The following is a 20,592-nucleotide window of genomic DNA, read 5'->3' as shown; positions in this document are numbered from 1 at the left end:
GATTGTGAGTCATGGGGAAAGCAAAAGAATTGTAAACGGATCTATGGGAAAAGGTAGTTGAACTGTATAACATAGGAAAGGGATACAAAAAAATATCCAAGGAATTGATAATGCCAGTCAGCAGTGTTCAAACTGTGATTAACGAATGGAAAATCGGGGGCTCCGTTAAAACCAAACCATGGTCAGGTAGACCAACAAATATTTCAGGCACAACTGCTAGGAAAATTGTTCGGGATGCAAAAAAAAAAAACATACAAATAACATCAGCTGAAATTCAGGACTCTCTGAAAACTATCAGTGTGGCTGTTTCAAGATGCACAATAAGGAGGCACTTTAAGAAAAATGGTCTGCATGGTCGAGTCACCATAAGAAAGCCATTACTGCGCAAATGCCACAAAGTATCTCGCCTACAATATGCCAAATAGCACAGAGACAAGCCTCAAAACTTCTGGAACAAGGTAATTTGGAGTGATGACACCAGAATTGAACTTTTTGGCCACAACCATAAACGTTACATTTTGAGACAGGTCAACAAGGCCTATGATGAAAGGAACACCATTCCTACAGTAAAGCACGGAGGTGGATCGCTGATGTTTTGGGGACGTGAGAGCTACAAAGGCACAGGAAACTTGGTGAAAGTTGAAGGAAAGATGAATGCAGTACGTTATCAGCAAATACTGAGGCAAATTTGCATTCATCAGCCCGGAAGCTGCGCAAAGGTCGTACTTGGACGTTCCAACATGACAACGATCCAAAACACAAGGCCAAGTCGACCTGTCATTGGCTACAGCAGAACAAAGTGAAGGTTCTGGAGTGGTCATCTCAGTCTCCTGACCACAATATCATTGAGCCACTCTGGGGAGATCTCAAGTGCGCAACTCATGCTAGACAGCCCAGGAATTTACAGGAACTGGAGGATTTTTGCCAAGAAAAATGGGCAGCTTTACCATCTGAGAAATTAAAGAACCTCATTCACAACTACCACAAAAGACTTCAAGCTGTCATTGATGTTAGAGGGGGCAATTCATGGTATTAAGAACTGTTGTATGTGAACTTTTGATCAGGGTCATTTGGATGTTTTTGGTTGTCATTAAGATTTAAAAAGAGAAAACACAATAGTTTGACAATAAATGGCTTCACACAACCAATAACCATGAGTGGAGAAATTTTTTTTTTTGTTATCATTCATATTCTCTGATATATTTAAATGTGTATTTGTGTGGTTGTGCGTATATAAGTATATATATATATATATATATATATATATATATATATATATATATATATATATATATATATATATATATATATACAGACCAAAAGTTTGGACACACCTTCTCATTTAAAGATGTTTCTGTATTTTCATGACTTTGAAAATTGTACAGTCACACTGAAGGCATCAAAACTATGAATTAACACATGTGGAATTATATACCTAACAAAAAAGTGTGAAACAACTGAAAATATGTCTTATATTCTAGGTTCTTCAAAGTAGCCACCTTTTGCTTTGATGACTGCTTTGCACACTCTTGGCATTCTCTTGATGAGCTTCAAGAGGTAGTCACCGGAAATTGTTTTCACTCCACAGGTGTGCCCTGTCAGGTTTAATAAGTGGGATTTCTTGCCTTATAAATGGGGTTCGGACCATCAGTTGTGTTGTGCAGAAGTCTGGTGGATACACAGCTGATAGTCCTACTGAATAGACTGTTAGAATTTGTATTATGGCAAGAAAAAAGCAGCTAAGTAAAGAAAAACGAGTGGCCATCATTACTTTAAGAAATGAAGGTCAGTCAGTCCGAAAAATTGGGCAAACTTTGAATGTGTCCCCAAGTGCAGTTGCAAAAACCATCAAGCGCTACAAAGAAACTGGCTCACATGAGGACCGCCCCAGGAAAGGAAGACCAAGAGTCACCTCTGCTTCTGAGGATAAGTTTATCCGAGTCACCAGCCTCAAAAATCGCAGGTTAACAGCAGCTCAGATTAGAGACCAGGTCAATGCCACACAGAGTTCTAGCAGCAGACCCATCTCTTCAACAACTGTTAAGAGGAGACTTTGTGCAGCAGGCCTTCATGGTAAAATAGCTGCTAGGAAACCACTGCTAAGGACAGGCAACAAGCAGAAGAGACTTATTTGGGCTAAAGAACACAAGGAATGGACATTAGACCAGTGGAAATCTGTGCTTTGGTCTGATGAGTCCAAATTTGAGATCTTTGGTTCCAACCACCGTGTCTTTGTGTGACACAGAAAAGGTGAACGGATGGACTCTACATGCCTGGTTCCCATCATGAAGCATGGAGGAGGAGGTGTGATGGTGTGGGGGTGCTTTGCTGGTGACACTGTTGGGGATTTATTCAAAATTTAAGGCATACTGAACCAGAATGGCTACCACAGCATCTTGCAGCGGCATGCTATTCCATCCGGTTTGGACCATCATTTATTTTTCAACAGGACAATGACCCCAAACACACCTCCAGGCTGTGTAAGGGCTATTTGACCAAGAAGGAGAGTGCTACGGTGCTACGCCAGATGACTTGGCCTCCACAGTCACCAGACCTGAACCCAATCGAGATGGTTTGGGGTGAGCTGGACCTCAGAGTGAAGGCAAAAGGGCCAACAAGTGCTAAGCATCTCTGGGAACTCCTTCAAGATTGTTGGAAGACCATCTCCGGTGACTACCTCTTGAAGCTCATCAAGAGAATGCCAAGAGTGTGCAAAGCAGTACCAGGATTGGGGGATGAGGAGTGCCATGCATACCAGGATAGGGATGAGGGGGGGGGCATACATACCAGGATTGGGGATGAGGGAGCCATGCATACCAGGATGAGGGATTGGGTGCCATGCATACCAGGATTGGGGGATGAGGAGTGCCATGCATACCAGGATAGGGATGAGGGGGCCATACATACCAGAATAGGGATGAGGGGTACCATGCATACCAGGATGAGGGGTACCATGCATATCAGAATAGGGATGAGGGGTACCATGCATACCAGGATAAGGGATGGGGTGCCATGCATACCAGGATTGGGGGATGAGGAGTGCCATGCATATCAGGAGGGGAATGAGGGGCCATACATGCCAGAATTGGGATGAGGGGTGCCATGTATACCAGGATGAGGGGTACCATACATACCAGAATAGGGATGAGGGGTAGCATGCATACCAGAATGAGGGATGGGGTGCCATGCATACCAGGATTGGGTGATGAGGGGTACCAAGGATACCATGATTGGGGGATGAGGGGTACCAAGCATAGCAGGATTGGGGGGTGAGGGGACCATGCATACCAGGATTGGGTGATGAGGGGTACCAAGTGTACCAAGATTGGGGGATGAGGGGTACCAAGCATACCAGGATTGGGGGATGAGGGGGACCATGCATACCAGGATTAGGGGGATGAGGGGGGGACCATGCATACCAGGATTGGGGGGTTAGGGGACCATGCATACCAGGATGAGGGGTACCACACCAAGATTGGGGGGTGAGGGGACCATGCATACCAGAATAGGGATGAGGGGGCCATACATACCAGAATTGGGATGAGGGGTGCCATGTATACCAGGATGAGGGGTACCATACATACCAGAATAGGGATGAGGGGTACTATGCATACCAGGATGAGGGATTGGGTGTCATGCATACCAGGATTGGGTGATGAGGGGTACCAAGGATTCCATGATTGGGGGATGAGGGGTACCAAGCATAGCAGGATTGGGGGGTGAGGGGACCATGCATACCAGGATTGGGTGATGAGGGGTACCAAGCGTACCAAGATTGGGGGATGAGGGGTACCAAGCATACCAGGATTGGAGGATGAGGGGGACCATGCATACCAGGATTAGGGGGATGAGGGGGGGACCATGCATACCAGGATTTGGGGGTTAGGGGACCATGCATACCAGGATGAGGGGTACCACACCAAGATTGGGGGGTGAGGGGACCATGCATACCAGAATAGGGATGAGGGGGCCATACATACCAGAATTGGGATGAGGGGTGCCATGTATACCAGGATGAGGGGTACCATACATACCAGAATAGGGATGAGGGGTACTATGCATACCTGGATGAGGGATTGGGTGCCATGCATAGCAGGATTGGGGGATGAGGGGTACCAAGCATGCCATGTTTGGGGGGTGAGGGGTGCCATGCATACCAGGATCGTGGGATGAGGAGTACCAAGCATACCATGATTGAGGGATGAGGGGTACCAAGCATACCAGGGGATTGGGGGATGAGTGGGACCATGCATACCAGGATTGTGGGGTGAGGGGACCATGTATACCAGGATTAGGGGGATGGGGGGGACCATGCATACCAGGATTGGGGGATGAGGAGACCATGCATACCAGGATGAGGAATGGGGTGCCATGTATTACAGGATGAGGGGTACCACACCAAGATTTGGGGGTGAGGGGACCATGCATACCAGAATAGGGATGTGGGGTATCATGCATACCAGGATGAGGGATGGGGTGCCATGCATACCAGGATAGGAATGCGGGGTACCATGCATACCAGGATGAGGGATGGGATGCCATGCATACCAGGTTTGGGGGATGAGGAGGCCAGACATACCAAGATTGGGGGATGAGGGGGACCATGCATACCAGGATTAGGGGGATGAGGGGGGGACCATGCATACCAGGATTGGGGGGTTAGGGGACCATGCATACCAGGATGAGGGGTACCACACCAAGATTGGGGGGTGAGGGGACCATGCATACCAGAATAGGGATGAGGGGGCCATACATACCAGAATTGGGATGAGGGGTGCCATGTATACCAGGATGAGGGGTACCATACATACCAGAATAGGGATGAGGGGTACTATGCATACCAGGATGAGGGATTGGGTGCCATGCATAGCAGGATTGGGGGATGAGGGGTACCATGCATGCCATGATTGGGGGGTGAGGGGTGCCATGCATACCATGATTGAGGGATGAGGGGTACCAAGCATACCAGGGGATTGGGGGATGAGTGGGACCATGCATACCAGGATTGTGGGGTGAGGGGACCATGTATACCAGGATTAGGGGGATGAGGGGGGGACCATGCATACCAGGATTGGGGGATGAGGGGACCATGCATACTAGAATAGGGATGTGGGGTATCATGCATACCAGGATGAGGGATGGGGTGCCATGCATACCAGGATAGGAATGCGGGGTACCATGCATACCAGGATGAGGGATGGGATGCCATGCATACCAGGATTGGGGGATGAGGAGGCCAGACATACCAGGATTGGGGGATGAGGGGTGCCATACATACCAGAATAGGGATGAGGGGTACTATGCATACCAGGATAAGGGATGGGGTACCATGCATACCAGGATGAGGGGTACCATACATACCAGGATAGGGATGAGGGGTACCATACATACCAGGATGAGGGATGGGGTGCCATGCATACTAGGATTGGGGGATGAGTGGTGCCATGCATACTAGGATGAGGGATTGGGTACCATACATACCAGAATTGGGGGATGAGGGGTGCCATACATACCAGGATTGAGATGAGGGGTGCCATGTATATCAAATTTGGGATGAGAGGGCCATTCATACCAGGATGAGATATGGGGTGCCATGCATACCAGGATTGGGATGAGGAGTGCAATGTATACCAGATTTGGAACGAGGGGTGCCATGCATGCCAGGATTGGGGATGAAGGTTTCCATGCATACCAGGATTGGGGATGAGGTGTACCATACATACCAGAATAGGGATGTGGGGTACCATGCATACCAGGATGAGGGATGGGGTGCCATGCATACCAGGATGAGGGGTACCATACATACCAGAATAGGGATGAGGGGTACCATGCATACCAGGATGAGGGATGGAGTGCCATGCATACTAGGATTGGGGGATGAGGGGTACCATACATACCAGGATTGGGGGGTGAGGGGTGCCATGCATACCATGATTGGGGGATGAGGGGTACCAAGCATACCAGGATTGGGGGATGAGGGGGACCATGCATACCAGGATTGTGGGTGAGGGGACCATGCATACCAGGATTGGGGGGGTGAGGGGGTGACCATGCATACCAGGATTGGGGGGTGAGGGGACCATGCATACCAGGATAAAGAATGGGGTGCCATGCATACCAGGATTGGGTGATGAGGGGGACCATGCATACCAGGATGAGGGATGGGGTGCCATGCATACCAGGATGAGGGGTACCATACATACCAGTATAAGGGATGGGGTGCCATGCATACCAGGATTGGGGGATGAGGAGTGCCATGCATACCAGGATAGGGATGAGGGGGCCATACATACCAGGATTGGGGATGAGGGAGCCATGCATACCAGGATGAGGGATTGGGTGCCATGCATACCAGGTTTCTGGGATGAGGAGTACATACATACCTGAATTGGGATGAGGGGTACCATGCATACCAGGATAGGAATGCGGGGTACCATGCATACCAGGATGAGAGATGGGGTGCCATGCATACCAGGATTGGGGGATGAGGAGGCCATACATACCAGGATTGGGGGATGAGTGGCGCCATACATACCAGAATAGGGATGAGGGGTACCATGCATACCAGGATGAGGGATTGGGTACCATACATACCAGGATTGTGGGATGAGGGTTGCCATACATACCAGGATTGGGATGAGGGGTGCCATGTATACCAAATTTGGGATGAGAGGGCCATGCACACCAGGTTGAGAGATGGGGTGCCATACATACCAGGATTGGGATGAGGGGTGCAATGTATATCAGATTTAGAATGATGGGTGCCATGCAGACCAGGATTGGGGATGAGGGTTGCCATGCATACCAGAATTGGGGATGAGAGGTGCCATGCATACCAGGATTGGGGATGAGGGGTGCCATGCATACCAGGATTGGGGATGATGGGTGCCATGCATACCAGGATTGGGGATGAGGAGTGCCATGCATACCAGGATTGGGGATGAGGAGTGCCATGCATACCAGGATTGGGGATGAGGTGTGCCATGTATACCAGGATTGGGGATGAGGTGTGCCATACATACCAGGATGCATTGGGGATGAGGGGTGCCCTGCATACCAGGGTTGGGGATGAGGGGTGCCATGCATACCAAGATTGGGGATGGGGGGTGCCATACATACCAGGATTGGGGATGAGGGGTGCCATGCATACCAGGATAGGGATGAGGGGTGCCATGCATACCAGGATAGGAATGAGGTGTACCATGCATACCAGGATTGTGGGTAAGGGGTGCCATGCATACCAGGTTGATGGGTGCCATGCATACCAGGATTGGGGATGAGGGGTGCCATGCATACCAGGATGAGGATGATGGGTGCCATGTGACGCGCCCCTGGGCCTGCTGTGTCGCGCAGCGTCTCGCGCACGGGGGCTTACCCGGAACCGGATCAGATGAGGGTTGTAGTCTCCGAGTGGCGGGGACCCGGTCCGTGCCCAGGGAGTCAAACTCAGTGTGTGGCAGTCTTGATAGATGTTATTTGAGTGTCGACTACGCCACCCGTTGATTTGCAGCTATGGAGCTGCCGCTGCAGGGCAGACCGCTGAGGCCGGTGTAGAATTGTGCAGCGTGATAGTATAACCCCCAACGGGAGGGGTATGGCCTCAGGGCAGCCGACGTGGAAAATGGGGGTAGCAGGAACCACTCAGAGACGGTGCGGTGTAATTCAGGGTCTTTACTGGTAACAACGATAGACCCTCCCGGAGTACTTGCTAGCGAACGGGGCCTGGTCAGTCCTTGAGCAGATGGGATCTCCCCTGGCCAGGCGGAGTTGTAGGCCTCCCAAACTGACTGTACTCTTCTGGCTACCTTGCTAGAAGCGGATATAAGTAGCCCACGTCCCTGAGTGTACCGTGTGGTGCTCACCCGTATGGCCGGTGACTCGGGGCCTTCTAATGGCTTCCGCTCCACGATGGCGGTGCTGGTCCCACGCGTGTGACCGTGCCTTCGGGTTTCTGGGCCTGAGGACCTGAAATCCCCTGCCGGTCGGCTTCTGCTGCTGGGTAAGAGTTAGTCCCCACAGCCTCGGACGCCGGGTCCGGTAAGAAAGCTTCTCAGTCAGGGCGAGCTCTGCAGCTGCCAGCCCCTGACTCGTAGTAGTATTGCTCCCACTGAGCTTCTGCTGTTTCTTCCTATGCCTGTTTCTTGTCTCTACTCTCCTTGACTGACTAACCCTGCCTCAGCCCCGGGTTTATATAGGGGAAGTTCTTCCCCTCCCAAGACTGGGCAGAAGGTGTGGCATGCACAGGATCCCTGACCAAAGGACCTCCCACCTGCTCTCAGACATAATGTAACGGGTCTGGGAGGCGGAACCTCTGAGCTACTATACAAGGGGGCAGCCCTTGTAAGGGAGCGGGTGGCAGTCTCTGGATGAACGGACAGGGAGATACGGCAAGTGATCAGGGCAGTCTCTGGGTAAAGGGTAGGTACGACCTGTGATGGCAGAGCCTCCGGGTAGGCTAGCAGGCAGATGGTAGATGTGTGCTCCCAGGTGAGTAAGCGAGAGTCTCTGGAATAACAGGTGGTCACGGCACGTGACGGCGGAACCTCCGGGCTGGCAAGCAGGCAGGTAACGGAGAAGCGCTCCCAGGTGAGCGGGCAAGAGTCTCTGAAGTAGCTGATGGTCACAGCACGTGACAACGGAGCCTTCGGGCTGGCAAGCAGGCAGGTAACGGAGAAGCGCTCCCAGGTGAGCGGACAAGAGTCTGAAGTAGCTGATGGTCACAGCACGTGACAACGGAGCCTCTGGGCTGGCAAGCAGGCAGGTAACGGAGAAGCGCTCCCAGGTGAGCGGGCAAGCTGGTCCATAGACAGACTGACCGGAGTTGTAAGGCAGACCGTCGGACCTCAGGAAAGTAGGCAGGTAGCTGATGTGCGCTCCCAGGTGAGCGGGCAGGCTGGTCCTTTAGACAGACTGACAGGAGTAGTAAGGCAGACCGTCGGACCTCAGACTGGCAGACAGGTAACAAGTATTCAGGCAGGAATCAGGCAGGTAACTGGCAGGAAACTGGCAGGTAACTGACAGGAAACTGGCAACGGGACCTGAGGGCTGAAGCACAGGTGAGACACAGGTGCAAACAACATTGCTCGGGCACCTCCATTTTGGAGGAGGTGCCTTATATATGATGAAGTCCTCCGGCCATTGGCCGGGGACTCCTTAGGACGGCGCGCGCGGCCCCTTTAAGAGGAGGGGAGCGCGCGCGCGCGCGCCCTAAGCACAGGGGCCGGGAAGGAGCGCGCGCTGAGAGCAGAGCGGGAGGAGGACGCCGGGAAGGAGCGCGCGCTGACAGCAGAGCGGGGAGAGGACGCCGGGCACGGAGCAGAGCGGTGAGGGGAGCAGCGTCCCTGCCTAGCAGAGGGCAGGGACGCCAGCGCTACAGTACCCCCCCCTTTAGGCCCCCCCTTTTTTAGGCCAGACAGAAATTTAGCTAGGATGAGAGGGGCATGGATGTTCTCCCGGGGCTCCCACGTTCTCTCCTCAGGACCAAACCCCTTCCAATCTACCAGAAAAAAGGTCTTTCCTCTTACCCTTTTGGTGGCAAGAATGTTCTCTACCTCAAACTCGTCCTCAGCAGAAACCGGAGCAGGAGGCGTACCTGTAGACTTGGAAAAAGAGTTAAGTACCACAGGTTTGAGGAGAGATACATGGAAGGAGTTAGGGATCCGTAAGTTGGCCGGGAGTTTCAATTTATAGGCCACCGGGTTGATCTGACTGATGACCTCCAGTGGGCCGATGAACCGAGGCCCTAACTTATAGGAAGGGATCTTGAGCCGGACATATTTGGACGAGAGCCAGACTTTATCCCCAGGACGGAATTGAGGAGGGTCCAGCCGTTTTTTGTCAGCGTGTCTTTTCATACGCTCGGAAGACTGAAGGAGTGCGGATCGGGTACTCTCCCAAATGGAGGAAAATTTGCTAACGAGAGATTCCGCAGCCGGGTTGTCCACCGAGGTGGAGACAGGAAAAGGAATCCGAGGATGCTGACCAAAGACTACAAAAAACGGGGATTTGGAGGAGGATTCGCTCTCGTGATTATTGTAAGAGAACTCGGCCCATGGTAGGAGATCCACCCAGTCAGAATGGTGGGCATTAACGAAGTGCCGGAGGTAACTGGTCAGGTTCTGATTGATCCGCTCCACTTGACCATTGGACTGTGGGTGGTAAGCGGAAGAGAAGTCCAGGGAGACGTCTAGTAGTTTACAAGTGGCTCTCCAGAAGCGTGAGGTGAACTGTACCCCACGATCCGACACGATGTGGAGGGGCAGGCCATGAAAACGGAAGATGTGATGAATAAAGTCTCTAGCTAGCTCGGGTGCAGACGGGAGGCCTGGCAGGGGAACGAAATGAGCCATCTTGGAGAAGCGGTCAGCGACCACCCAAATGACCGTACAACCGGCAGAGAGTGGGAGGTCAGTTATGAAGTCCATTGCAATATGCTGCCAGGGGGCAGCAGGTACTGGGAGCGGAAGGAGGCGACCGGCTGGCAGATGTCTCGGAACCTTGTTGCGGGCGCAGGACACACAGGCAGAAACAAAGTCTATTACATCCTTGTGCAGGGTAGGCCACCAGTAGTGCCGGGAAATAAGCTGGAGGGTCTTCTTCTGACCAGCGTGGCCAGCCAGTTTAGACGAGTGACCCCAGTGAAGGATCTTCTCCCGATCAGGTACTGATACGAACGTCTTTCCGGGAGGAAGACGATTTAGACTCACGGGAGCCACCTGCATTACTCTGGCGGGATCGATGATGTGTTTCGGATCTTCCTCGAGATCAGATACCAGAAAGGATCGAGACAAGGCGTCCGCCTTGACGTTTTTGTCAGCCGGGCGAAAATGAAGGACAAAATCAAAACGAGCAAAAAACAAGGACCACCGGGCTTGGCGCGGGTTAAGTCTCTGGGCATGCTGGAGATAAGCCAAGTTCTTGTGGTCAGTGTAAATTATTACCGGGTGAAGAGCCCCCTCAAGCAGGTAACGCCACTCCTCCAATGCCAGTTTGATGGCCAATAACTCTCGATCTCCTATGGAATAATTGCGCTCTGAGGAGGAGAAGAGTTTAGAGAAGAAGCCGCAAGTTACCATCCTCCCGGAAGAAGATTTTTGAGTAAGTACCGCTCCAGCTCCAGAGGAGGAGGCGTCCACTTCCAGGAAGAACTGCTTGTTGCCGTCCGGGCGATGCAGCACCGGGGCGGAAGAGAAGGCCTGTTTTAAGGAAAGAAAGGCTTCTTCTGCTTCGGGCGGCCACTCTTTGGGATTAGTACCCTTACGGGTGAGCGCGGAAATTGGGGCAGTCCGGGAAGAGAAGTGTGGTATGAAGAGGCGGTAGTAGTTGGCGAAGCCCAGGAACCGCTGAATGGCCTTCAGCCCCTCCGGTCGAGGCCATTTCTCGATGGCAGACAGTTTCTCTGGATCCATTCGTAGGCCGGTCTGAGAAATAATGTAGCCCAAAAACGGAAGCGAGGTCTGCTCAAAGAGGCACTTCTCGTATTTAGCGAAGAGGTGATTCTGCCTGAGCCTGAGCAGGACCTGACGAACATCCCTCCGGTGAGTCTGGAGATCCGGAGAGAAGACCAAGATGTCGTCCAGGTACACCACTACGCAGGAGTAGAGAAGGTCCCGGAAGATGTCATTGACCAACTCTTGAAAAACGGCAGGAGCGTTACAGAGACCAAAGGGCATTACCAGGTATTCATAGTGGCCGTCCCGGGTGTTGAATGCCGTCTTCCATTCATCCCCTTGACGGATACGAACCAGGTTGTACGCCCCACGGAGGTCTAGTTTGGTGAAGATTCTAGCCCCCCTCAGACGATCAAATAATTCTGGAATGAGCGGAAGGGGGTACTTATTCTTCACCGTGATCTGGTTTAGGCCTCTATAGTCTATACAGGGACGGAGAGAGCCGTCCTTCTTTTTAACGAAAAAGAAGCCTGCTCCCGCCGGGGAGGTAGATTTCCGGATGAATCCCCTGGCCAGATTCTCCTCAATATATTCGGACATCGACCGGGTCTCAGCAGCGGATAAAGGATAAATACGCCCACGGGGAGGAGTAGTACCGGGTAACAGGTCGATGGGACAGTCGTATGGTCTATGAGGGGGTAATGTCTCTGCCTCCTTTTTATTAAAGACATCAGCATAAGACCAATAAGGAATTGGAAGTCCAGGTAGATTAGCTGGGGTAGGAGAGGGACGGACGGGATGGACGGGAACCAGGCAGGTCTTATGACAGTCTTGTCCCCAGCGAAGGACTTCTCCGGTTTGCCAGTCAAGCACGGGTGCATGTCTCTGGAGCCAAGGCAGACCTAGCAAGAGGGCGTGAGAGAGTCCAGGCAGAACATGAAAGGAGATACTCTCAGAATGCAGCATTCCCACCTGCAGAGTAATGGATTCGGTGATGAGTTGGATGGGGCGTGGTAAGAGCCCCCCATCCACGGCAGCCACAGACAAGGGTACAGCCAGAGGTTTGGTGGGGATGCGGTATTTCTCTACCAGGGACTGTGAAATAAGATTCCCGGCTGCTCCAGAGTCCAGTTGGGCTAGTTCGAAATAACGGTTCTCCCCGTAGACGATTGAAACTGACAACAGCAGGGATGGAGAGGATTTATTCTTGTCTAGGTGGAACTCTCTGAGCGAACCTAGACACAGGCGTTTCCCGACCTTTCCGGGCAGGCACGGATCTGGTGCTCCTTACTGCCACAGTAGAAGCAGGTCCCCTCGGCACGGCGTAAGTCCTGACGGGTCTTGACCATCTTGGTCTGGTCGACCTGCATAGGCTCAGGAGGGTGTACCTGGTTAGAGACAGAAGGAGTGACGGGTTTCTGAAAAGTAGGAGCTAGACGTGGTAACCTCCTCTCACGGGTGACCTCTCTGGCACGCTCCTGGAACCGTAGGTCAATCCGGGTGGCAAGAGTTATTAAGTCATCGAGAGTGGTAGGAGTGTCCCGACCGGCAAGTTCATCTTTAATACGGCCGGACAGACCCTCCCAGAAGACGGAAACCAGAGCGTCGTTATCCCAGGTCAGCTCCGAGGCAAGGGTACGGAACCGTATGGCATATTGGCCCACGGTGAGACTCCCCTGACGGAGGCGTAGCAACGATGATGCAGATGAGGTCTTCCGTCCGGGTTCGTCGAAGACTTTCCGGAAAGCCGTGAGAAAAGCCGGCAAGTTGGACACCAGGGGGTCTCCTCTCTCCCATAGAGGATTTAGCCAGGCCAGGGCCTCCCCGGTGAGATGGGACATGATGAAGGCAATTTTGGCCCGGTCGGAGTTAAACTGGTAGGACAAAAGTTCAAAATGCAGGGTGCACTGATTTAAGAAGCCCCGAGCCTGGACGGAGTCGCCTCCGAAGCGAGGAGGTGCAGAAAGCCGGGGTCCGGGGTAGGATACCATGGTATTAGTGGGCAGCGGAGCTGCCGGATTGCAAGATATGGCACTGGCGGAGGTTGTTGGTGGATCAGACAGAGTGTTCAGGCGAGTATTAACATTCCGCAGGTGACCCAGGATGGCCTCCTGTTGGGACCTCTGACGGGACAGTTCAAGACAGAGGTCCGAGAGCGAGGGAGCTTGGGTGCCACCGGGTTCCATGGCCCGAGCAAACTGTAACGGGTCTGGGAGGCGGAACCTCTGAGCTACTATACAAGGGGGCAGCCCTTGTAAGGGAGCGGGTGGCAGTCTCTGGATGAACGGACAGGGAGATACGGCAAGTGATCAGGGCAGTCTCTGGGTAAAGGGTAGGTACGACCTGTGATGGCAGAGCCTCCGGGTAGGCTAGCAGACAGATGGTAGATGTGTGCTCCCAGGTGAGTAAGCGAGAGTCTCTGGAATAACAGGTGGTCACGGCACGTGACGGCGGAACCTCCGGGCTGGCAAGCAGGCAGGTAACGGAGAAGCGCTCCCAGGTGAGCGGGCAAGAGTCTCTGAAGTAGCTGATGGTCACAGCACGTGACAACGGAGCCTTCGGGCTGGCAAGCAGGCAGGTAACGGAGAAGCGCTCCCAGGTGAGCGGACAAGAGTCTGAAGTAGCTGATGGTCACAGCACGTGACAACGGAGCCTCCGGGCTGGCAAGCAGGCAGGTAACGGAGAAGCGCTCCCAGGTGAGCGGGCAAGCTGGTCCATAGACAGACTGACCGGAGTTGTAAGGCAGACCGTCGGACCTCAGGAAAGTAGGCAGGTAGCTGATGTGCGCTCCCAGGTGAGCGGGCAGGCTGGTCCTTTAGACAGACTGACAGGAGTAGTAAGGCAGACCGTCGGACCTCAGACTGGCAGACAGGTAACAAGTATTCAGGCAGGAATCAGGCAGGTAACTGGCAGGAAACTGGCAGGTAACTGACAGGAAACTGGCAACGGGACCTGAGGGCTGAAGCACAGGTGAGACACAGGTGCAAACAACATTGCTCGGGCACCTCCATTTTGGAGGAGGTGCCTTATATATGATGAAGTCCTCCGGCCATTGGCCGGGGACTCCTTAGGACGGCGCGCGCGGCCCCTTTAAGAGGAGGGGAGCGCGCGCGCGCGCGCCCTAAGCACAGGGGCCGGGAAGGAGCGCGCGCTGAGAGCAGAGCGGGAGGAGGACGCCGGGAAGGAGCGCGCGCTGACAGCAGAGCGGGGAGAGGACGCCGGGCACGGAGCAGAGCGGTGAGGGGAGCAGCGTCCCTGCCTAGCAGAGGGCAGGGACGCCAGCGCTACACATAACATTACATTACTGTGGAAACCAGACCCCTGGGGTGCCACACATGCATACCAGGATAGGGATGAGGGGTGCCATGCATACCAAGATAGGGATGCCATGCATACCAGGATAGGGATGAGGGGGTGCCCTGCATACCAGGATAGGATGGTGGGGACAGGATGGGGGCAGCACAAATACCAGGAGGGGGGCAGCACATACCAGCATGGGAGACCATATACCAATAAAAATGCTCGTCATCTGGGCGTAGAACGGGTTCAATAGCTAGAATATACAGTATACATATATATATATATATATATATATATATATATATTTTGTTACAAAGTCACTGGTAGAGTGTCAGAAGGGAGGTATGTGTCGATGGGACTCTTAGACTCAGTGATGTGAAAACATGCGAGTTCTCCTGCACAGTCGGTGCAGAGAGAGTTAATAGAGCCACTGTTACAAGGGAATGTTGGCAGTGGATAACGAAAGTGCAAGGCGGGACGTTATCCACCATACCTCCAATTAGGGAAGAGTCTGGGCTTTAAATAGCCATCCCTGACACTCAGGTGTGTTCAGTACCTGGGGAAACCTGCTCCAGGAAGGAGCAAGCACGAGTTGTGCTGAACCTGGGTGTAGCTAACTGTGTGTGGCCAGACCTTGGCCAAGATACGGACTATGCTGCAAGTTTTATATTTTGTTTTGTCTCTTTAGCCGAATGGGCTGTGTTTTCTTTTTGGACTACAGGGTAGTTTATGACTGATAAATTAACTAATCCGAAAATTTAAAGACACAATATCCCGTGTTTTACCTCCGTATACAGCCGAGCTTGTCGCTATACCACTATATATATATATATATATATATATATATATATATATATATATATACACACACTGTATATACTCACGCACACACAATACTGTATAAATATATATACTGTGTGTATATATATACATACAGTTAGGTCCATATATATTTGGACAGAGACAACATTTTTCTAATTTTGGTTCTAGACATTACCACAATGAATTTTAAACAAAACAATTCAGATGCAGTTGAAGTTCAGACTTTCAGCTTTCATTTGAGGGTATCCACATTAAAATTGGATGAAGGGTTTAGGAGTTTCAGCTCCTTAACATGTGCCATCCTGTTTTCTAAAGGGACCAAAAGTAATTGGACAATTGACCCCAAGGCTATTTCATGGACAGATGTGGGCAATCCCTTCGTTATGTCATTCTCAATTAAGCAGATAAAAGGCCTGGAGTTGATTTGAGGTGTGGTGCTTGCATTTGGAAGGTTTTGCTGTGAAGTAAACATGCGGTCAAAGGAGCTCTACATGCAGGTGAAACAAGCCATCCTTAAGCTGCAAAAACAGAAAAAACCCATCTGAGAAATTGCTACTATATTAGGAGTGGCAAAATCTACAGTTTGGTACATCCTGAGAAAAAAAGAAAGCACTGGTGAACTCATCAATGCAAAAAAACCTGGGCACCCACGGAAGACAACAGTGGTGGATGATGGCAGAATAATCTCCATGGTGAAGAGAAACACCTTCACAACAGCCAACCAAGTGAACAACACTCTCCTGGAGGTAGGCGTATCAATATCCAAATCTACCATTAAGAGAAGACTGCATGAAAATAAATACAGAGGGTTCACTGAACGGTGCAAGCCACTCATAAGCATCAAGAATAAAAAGGCTAGACTGGACTTTGCTAAAAAACATCTAAAAAAGCCAGCACAGTTCTGGAAGAACATTCTTTGGACAGATGAATCCAAGATCAACCTCTACCAGAATGATGGAAAGAGAAAAGTATGGCGAAGGCGTGGTACAGCTCATGATCCAAAGCATACCACATCATCTGTAAAACACGGTGGAGGCAGTGTGATGGCTTGGGCATGCATGGCTGCCAGTGGCACTGGGTCACTAGTGTTTATTGATGATGTGACACAGGACAGAAGAAGCTGAATAAATTCTGATGTATTCAGAGCCATACTGTGTGCTCAGATCCAGCCAAATGCAGCCAAACTGATTGGTCGTCGTTTCATACTACAGATGGACAATGACCCAAAACATAAAGCCAAAGCAACCCAGGAGTTTATTAAAGCAAAGAAGTGGAATATTCTTGAATGGCCAAGTCAGTCACCTGATCTCAACCCAATTGAGCATGCATTTCACTTGTTAAAGACTAAACTTCAGACAGAAAGGCCCACAAACAAACAGCAACTGAAAACCACCGCAGTGAAGGCCTGGCAGAGCATCAAAAAGGAGGAAACACAGCGTCTGGTGATGTCCATGAGCTCAAGACTTCAGGCAGTCATTGCCAACAAAGGGTTTTCAACCAAGTACTAGAAATGAACATTTTATTTACAATTATTTAATCGGTCCAATTACTTTTGGTCCCTTTAAAAACAGGGTGGCACATGTTAAGGAGCTGAAACTCCTAAACCCTTCATCCAATTTTAATGTGGATACCCTCAAATGAAAGCTGAAAGTCTGAACTTCAACTGCATCTGAATTGTTTTGTTTAAAATTCATTGTGGTAATGTCTAGAACCAAAATTAGAAAAATGTTGTCTCTGTCCAAATATATATATACTGTGTATGGTAGGACACGGTTAAATCCTAGCACTAGAGGTACTGATTAGGTTCTCCTGACTAGCTATGACTAGAACCAGGCCATGTGTTCACTGGAGGCAGTCAGCTGAGGGAGCTGAGCAGAGTGGACTTGTGTTGGAGCTGCAGAGAGAGCAACCGGAATCTCTCTGACAGGAGACTGCACAAGTCTTGCATACCAAGCTGCAGGTACCACTGGTTGTTGTGGACTATAGCCATTTTGTGTGACCGAACTGGGACTTATCTCAGCCATGTCTGAGTCACCAGTGAGCCCACTGAGCCTGAAGCAAGACATGAATTGCCATCTGACACAAGAATCCGGTGTTTGTGTGAACTCTAGTGCCTACATGACAGGGTGAATCCCTACTATATGTATATATATTTATTTAAATATATTATATTTTATTTCAAAAGACTCTCAGAATGCTGTATAATAATAAAATAAGTGTCACTTGTCTTACTGAGCCCCCGCCGCTCCTGTCCCAACATTTCCCTGGTCCACCGCCTGTCTCTGTTCTTCCTGCTCTATACTTTCCACCTGTAGCAACCATTGCAAAGAAAATGTGCAGGCAAAGGTTGGGGTTTTGAGGAGCCATGAACTCAAAAGATTGATCATTTTTATAGTTTTTCTTTGTTTTAAACATGTTTAAAGGCTTCTTGATGGTTTCTAGGGCACTACAACAGAAACAGAGGTTAATAAAAGGCGACCAAGTTCATACAAAATCTCAGTGGATATGATGGACAATCTATCTGACAGACAAAGGGCTCAAAGCATTGCTACTGTTCTAACAACTACAATGGAAGGTAGGACATGGCTTCTTTTTCCATTTCCATTTTCATTTATAGACAGTGACATTTTGCTACATGTTTTCGGCGTTGTTTTATCTAAAAACGTTCCAGTGCCTCGTGTATAAAAAGTAGTGCACAGAAAAAGTAGTCTGTAGAAGTCAATTAGATAATAACTCGTATTAGTGGAACTCACTTCACCATTCTTGGAATATACACTACCGTTCAAAAGTTTGGGGTCATTTACAAATTTCATTATTTTTGAAAGAAAAGCGCATTTTTTTCAATGAAGCAAACATCAAATGAAGCAGAAATCCACTCTATACATTTTTAATGTGGTAAATGACTATTGTAGCTGCAAACGTCTTGTTTTTATTGCAATATCTACATAGGTGTATAGAGGCCCATTTCCAACAACCACCACTCCAATGTTTTAATGGTACATTGTGTTTGCTAACTGTGTAAGAAGGCTAACGGATGTTTAGAGAACCCTAGAAAACCCTTGCACAAGTATGTTAGCCCAGCTGAAAACGGTTTGGCTGATTTGAGAAGCTATAAAATTGACCTTCCTTTGAGCTAGTTGAGAATCTGGAGCATTACATTTGTTTGTTCTATGAAACTGTCAAAATGGCCAGAAAAAGAGAACTTTCATGTGAACCTCGACAGTCTATTCTTGTTCTTAGAAATGAAGGCTATTCCATGCGAGAAATTGCCAAGAAACTGAAGATTTCCCACAATGGTGTGTATTACTCCCTTCAGAGGAGAGCACAAACAGGCTCTAACCAGAGTAGAAAGAGAAGTGGGAAGCCCCGCTGCACAACTGAACAACAAGACAAGTACATTAGAGTCTTGTTGCCTCACAACTCCTCAACTGGCAGCTTTATTAAATAGTACACTCAAAACGCCAGTGTCAACGTCTACAGTGAAGAGGCGACTCCGGGATACTGGCCTTCAGGGCAAAGTGGCAAAGAAAAAGCCATATCTGAGACTGGCTAATAAAAAGAAAAGATTAATATGAGCAAAAGAACACAGATATTGGACAGAGGAAGATTGGAAAAAAGTTTTATGGACAGATGAATCAAAGTTTGAGGTGTTTGGATCACACAGAAGAACATTTGTGAGACGCAGAAAAACTGAAAAGATGTTGGAAGAGTGCCTGACACCATCTGTCAAGCATGGTGGAGGTAATGTGATGGACTGGGGTTGCTTTGGTGCTGGTAAAGTGGGAGATTTGTACAAGGTAAATGGGATTTTGAATAAGGAAGGCTATCACTCCATTTTGCAACGCCTTGCCATACCCTGTGGACAGCGCTTGATTGGAGCCAATTTCATCCTACAACAGGACAATAACCCAACGCACACCTCCAAATTATGCACTAACTATTTAGGGAAGAAGCAGGCAGCTGGTATTCTATCTGTAATGGAGTGGCCAGCGCAGTCACCAGTTCTCAACCCCATTGAGCTGTTGTGGGAGCAGCTTGACCGTATGGTACGCAAAAAGTGCCCATCAAGCCAATCCAACTTGTGGGAGGGGCTTCAGGAAGCATGGGGGGAAATTTCTCAAGATTACCTCAGAAAATTAACTGCTAGAATGCCAAAGGTCTGCAATGCTGGAATTGCTGCAAAGGAGCATTCTTTGACGAAAGCAAAGTTTGAAGGAGAAAATTATTCATTCTAATAAAAATCATTATTTCTAACCTTGTCAATGTCTGGACTATATTTTCTAATCACTTTGCAACTCATTTGATAAATAAAAGTATGAGTTTTCATGGAAAACACAAAATTGTCTGGGTGATCCCAAACTTTTGAACGGTAGTGTATAAAGGTAAGAAACAATTTTAAGGACTTAGATATTGATGGAGGTCTGACACTTGGTGCCCCAACTACCAATCCCAACCCCAATCAGCTGCTTACAAGTTTGCAGTGGCAGAAAATAAACTGTATACAGAGCCGGAACACAGCTCCATACACTGTGTGGTGGCATTGTCAGGTACTTCAGCTCATCTCCCATTGAAATGAGTAGGAGCAGCCACTGCACAATGTAAGAAGTTGTAGTATCTCAGCTGCATACACTGTTTACCTCCAGCCACCAAAGCAGCTCATTGGTAGGAGTGCCACGTGTCGGACTCCCACTAATCTGATAGTGATGTTCTAGCTAAAGGATTGGACAACCTTTAAAAAACATGACAAACATTATTTTATACTTCTTTTAAGTATTATTATAAGCATATAGGGATGCTGTTTTCCTTTTTAACATAAAAGAATTTGAAAAAACATACATTTTTGTTTCTGTGCTGCTTTGGTGCCATTTTTACACAATTCCCTCCATGTGATTATAGTTTTCAGGTATGTTTTAGATATTTTTCCAAATGACTTTGGATGGTCGTATAAAACATTTCAGGAAGCTCCACTATTAATTCATAGATGCTCAGAGTTTTACATGATACTGGTAATTAAACAGGCTCCTGGCCGTGCATGTCTAGTCGGCATGTGACTGTGTAGCGCCCCAAGGGTTCGGTCGCT

At 49.6% G+C, this 20,592-nt stretch overlaps 1 protein-coding gene across 1 annotated transcript in view; it reads left to right on the top strand.

The window, feature by feature from the left end:
• Positions 1-20,592, top strand: part of LOC141161753 (sodium channel protein type 2 subunit alpha-like) — a 231,400-nt gene that overhangs the window by 148,710 nt on the left and 62,098 nt on the right. The window contains exon 13 of the mRNA XM_073647026.1: positions 17,955-18,087. Coding sequence (XP_073503127.1) covers positions 17,955-18,087 — 133 coding nt within the window. The remainder of the gene's footprint in view (positions 1-17,954; positions 18,088-20,592) is intronic.

Source organism: Phyllobates terribilis, unplaced genomic scaffold, assembly GCF_046119375.1.
Source record: "Phyllobates terribilis strain yellow unplaced genomic scaffold, ASM4611937v1 Scaffold_9__5_contigs__length_417890890, whole genome shotgun sequence".
NCBI classification, from domain to species: domain Eukaryota; kingdom Metazoa; phylum Chordata; class Amphibia; order Anura; family Dendrobatidae; genus Phyllobates; species Phyllobates terribilis.
This window is presented reverse-complemented; position numbering and strand designations above follow the sequence as displayed.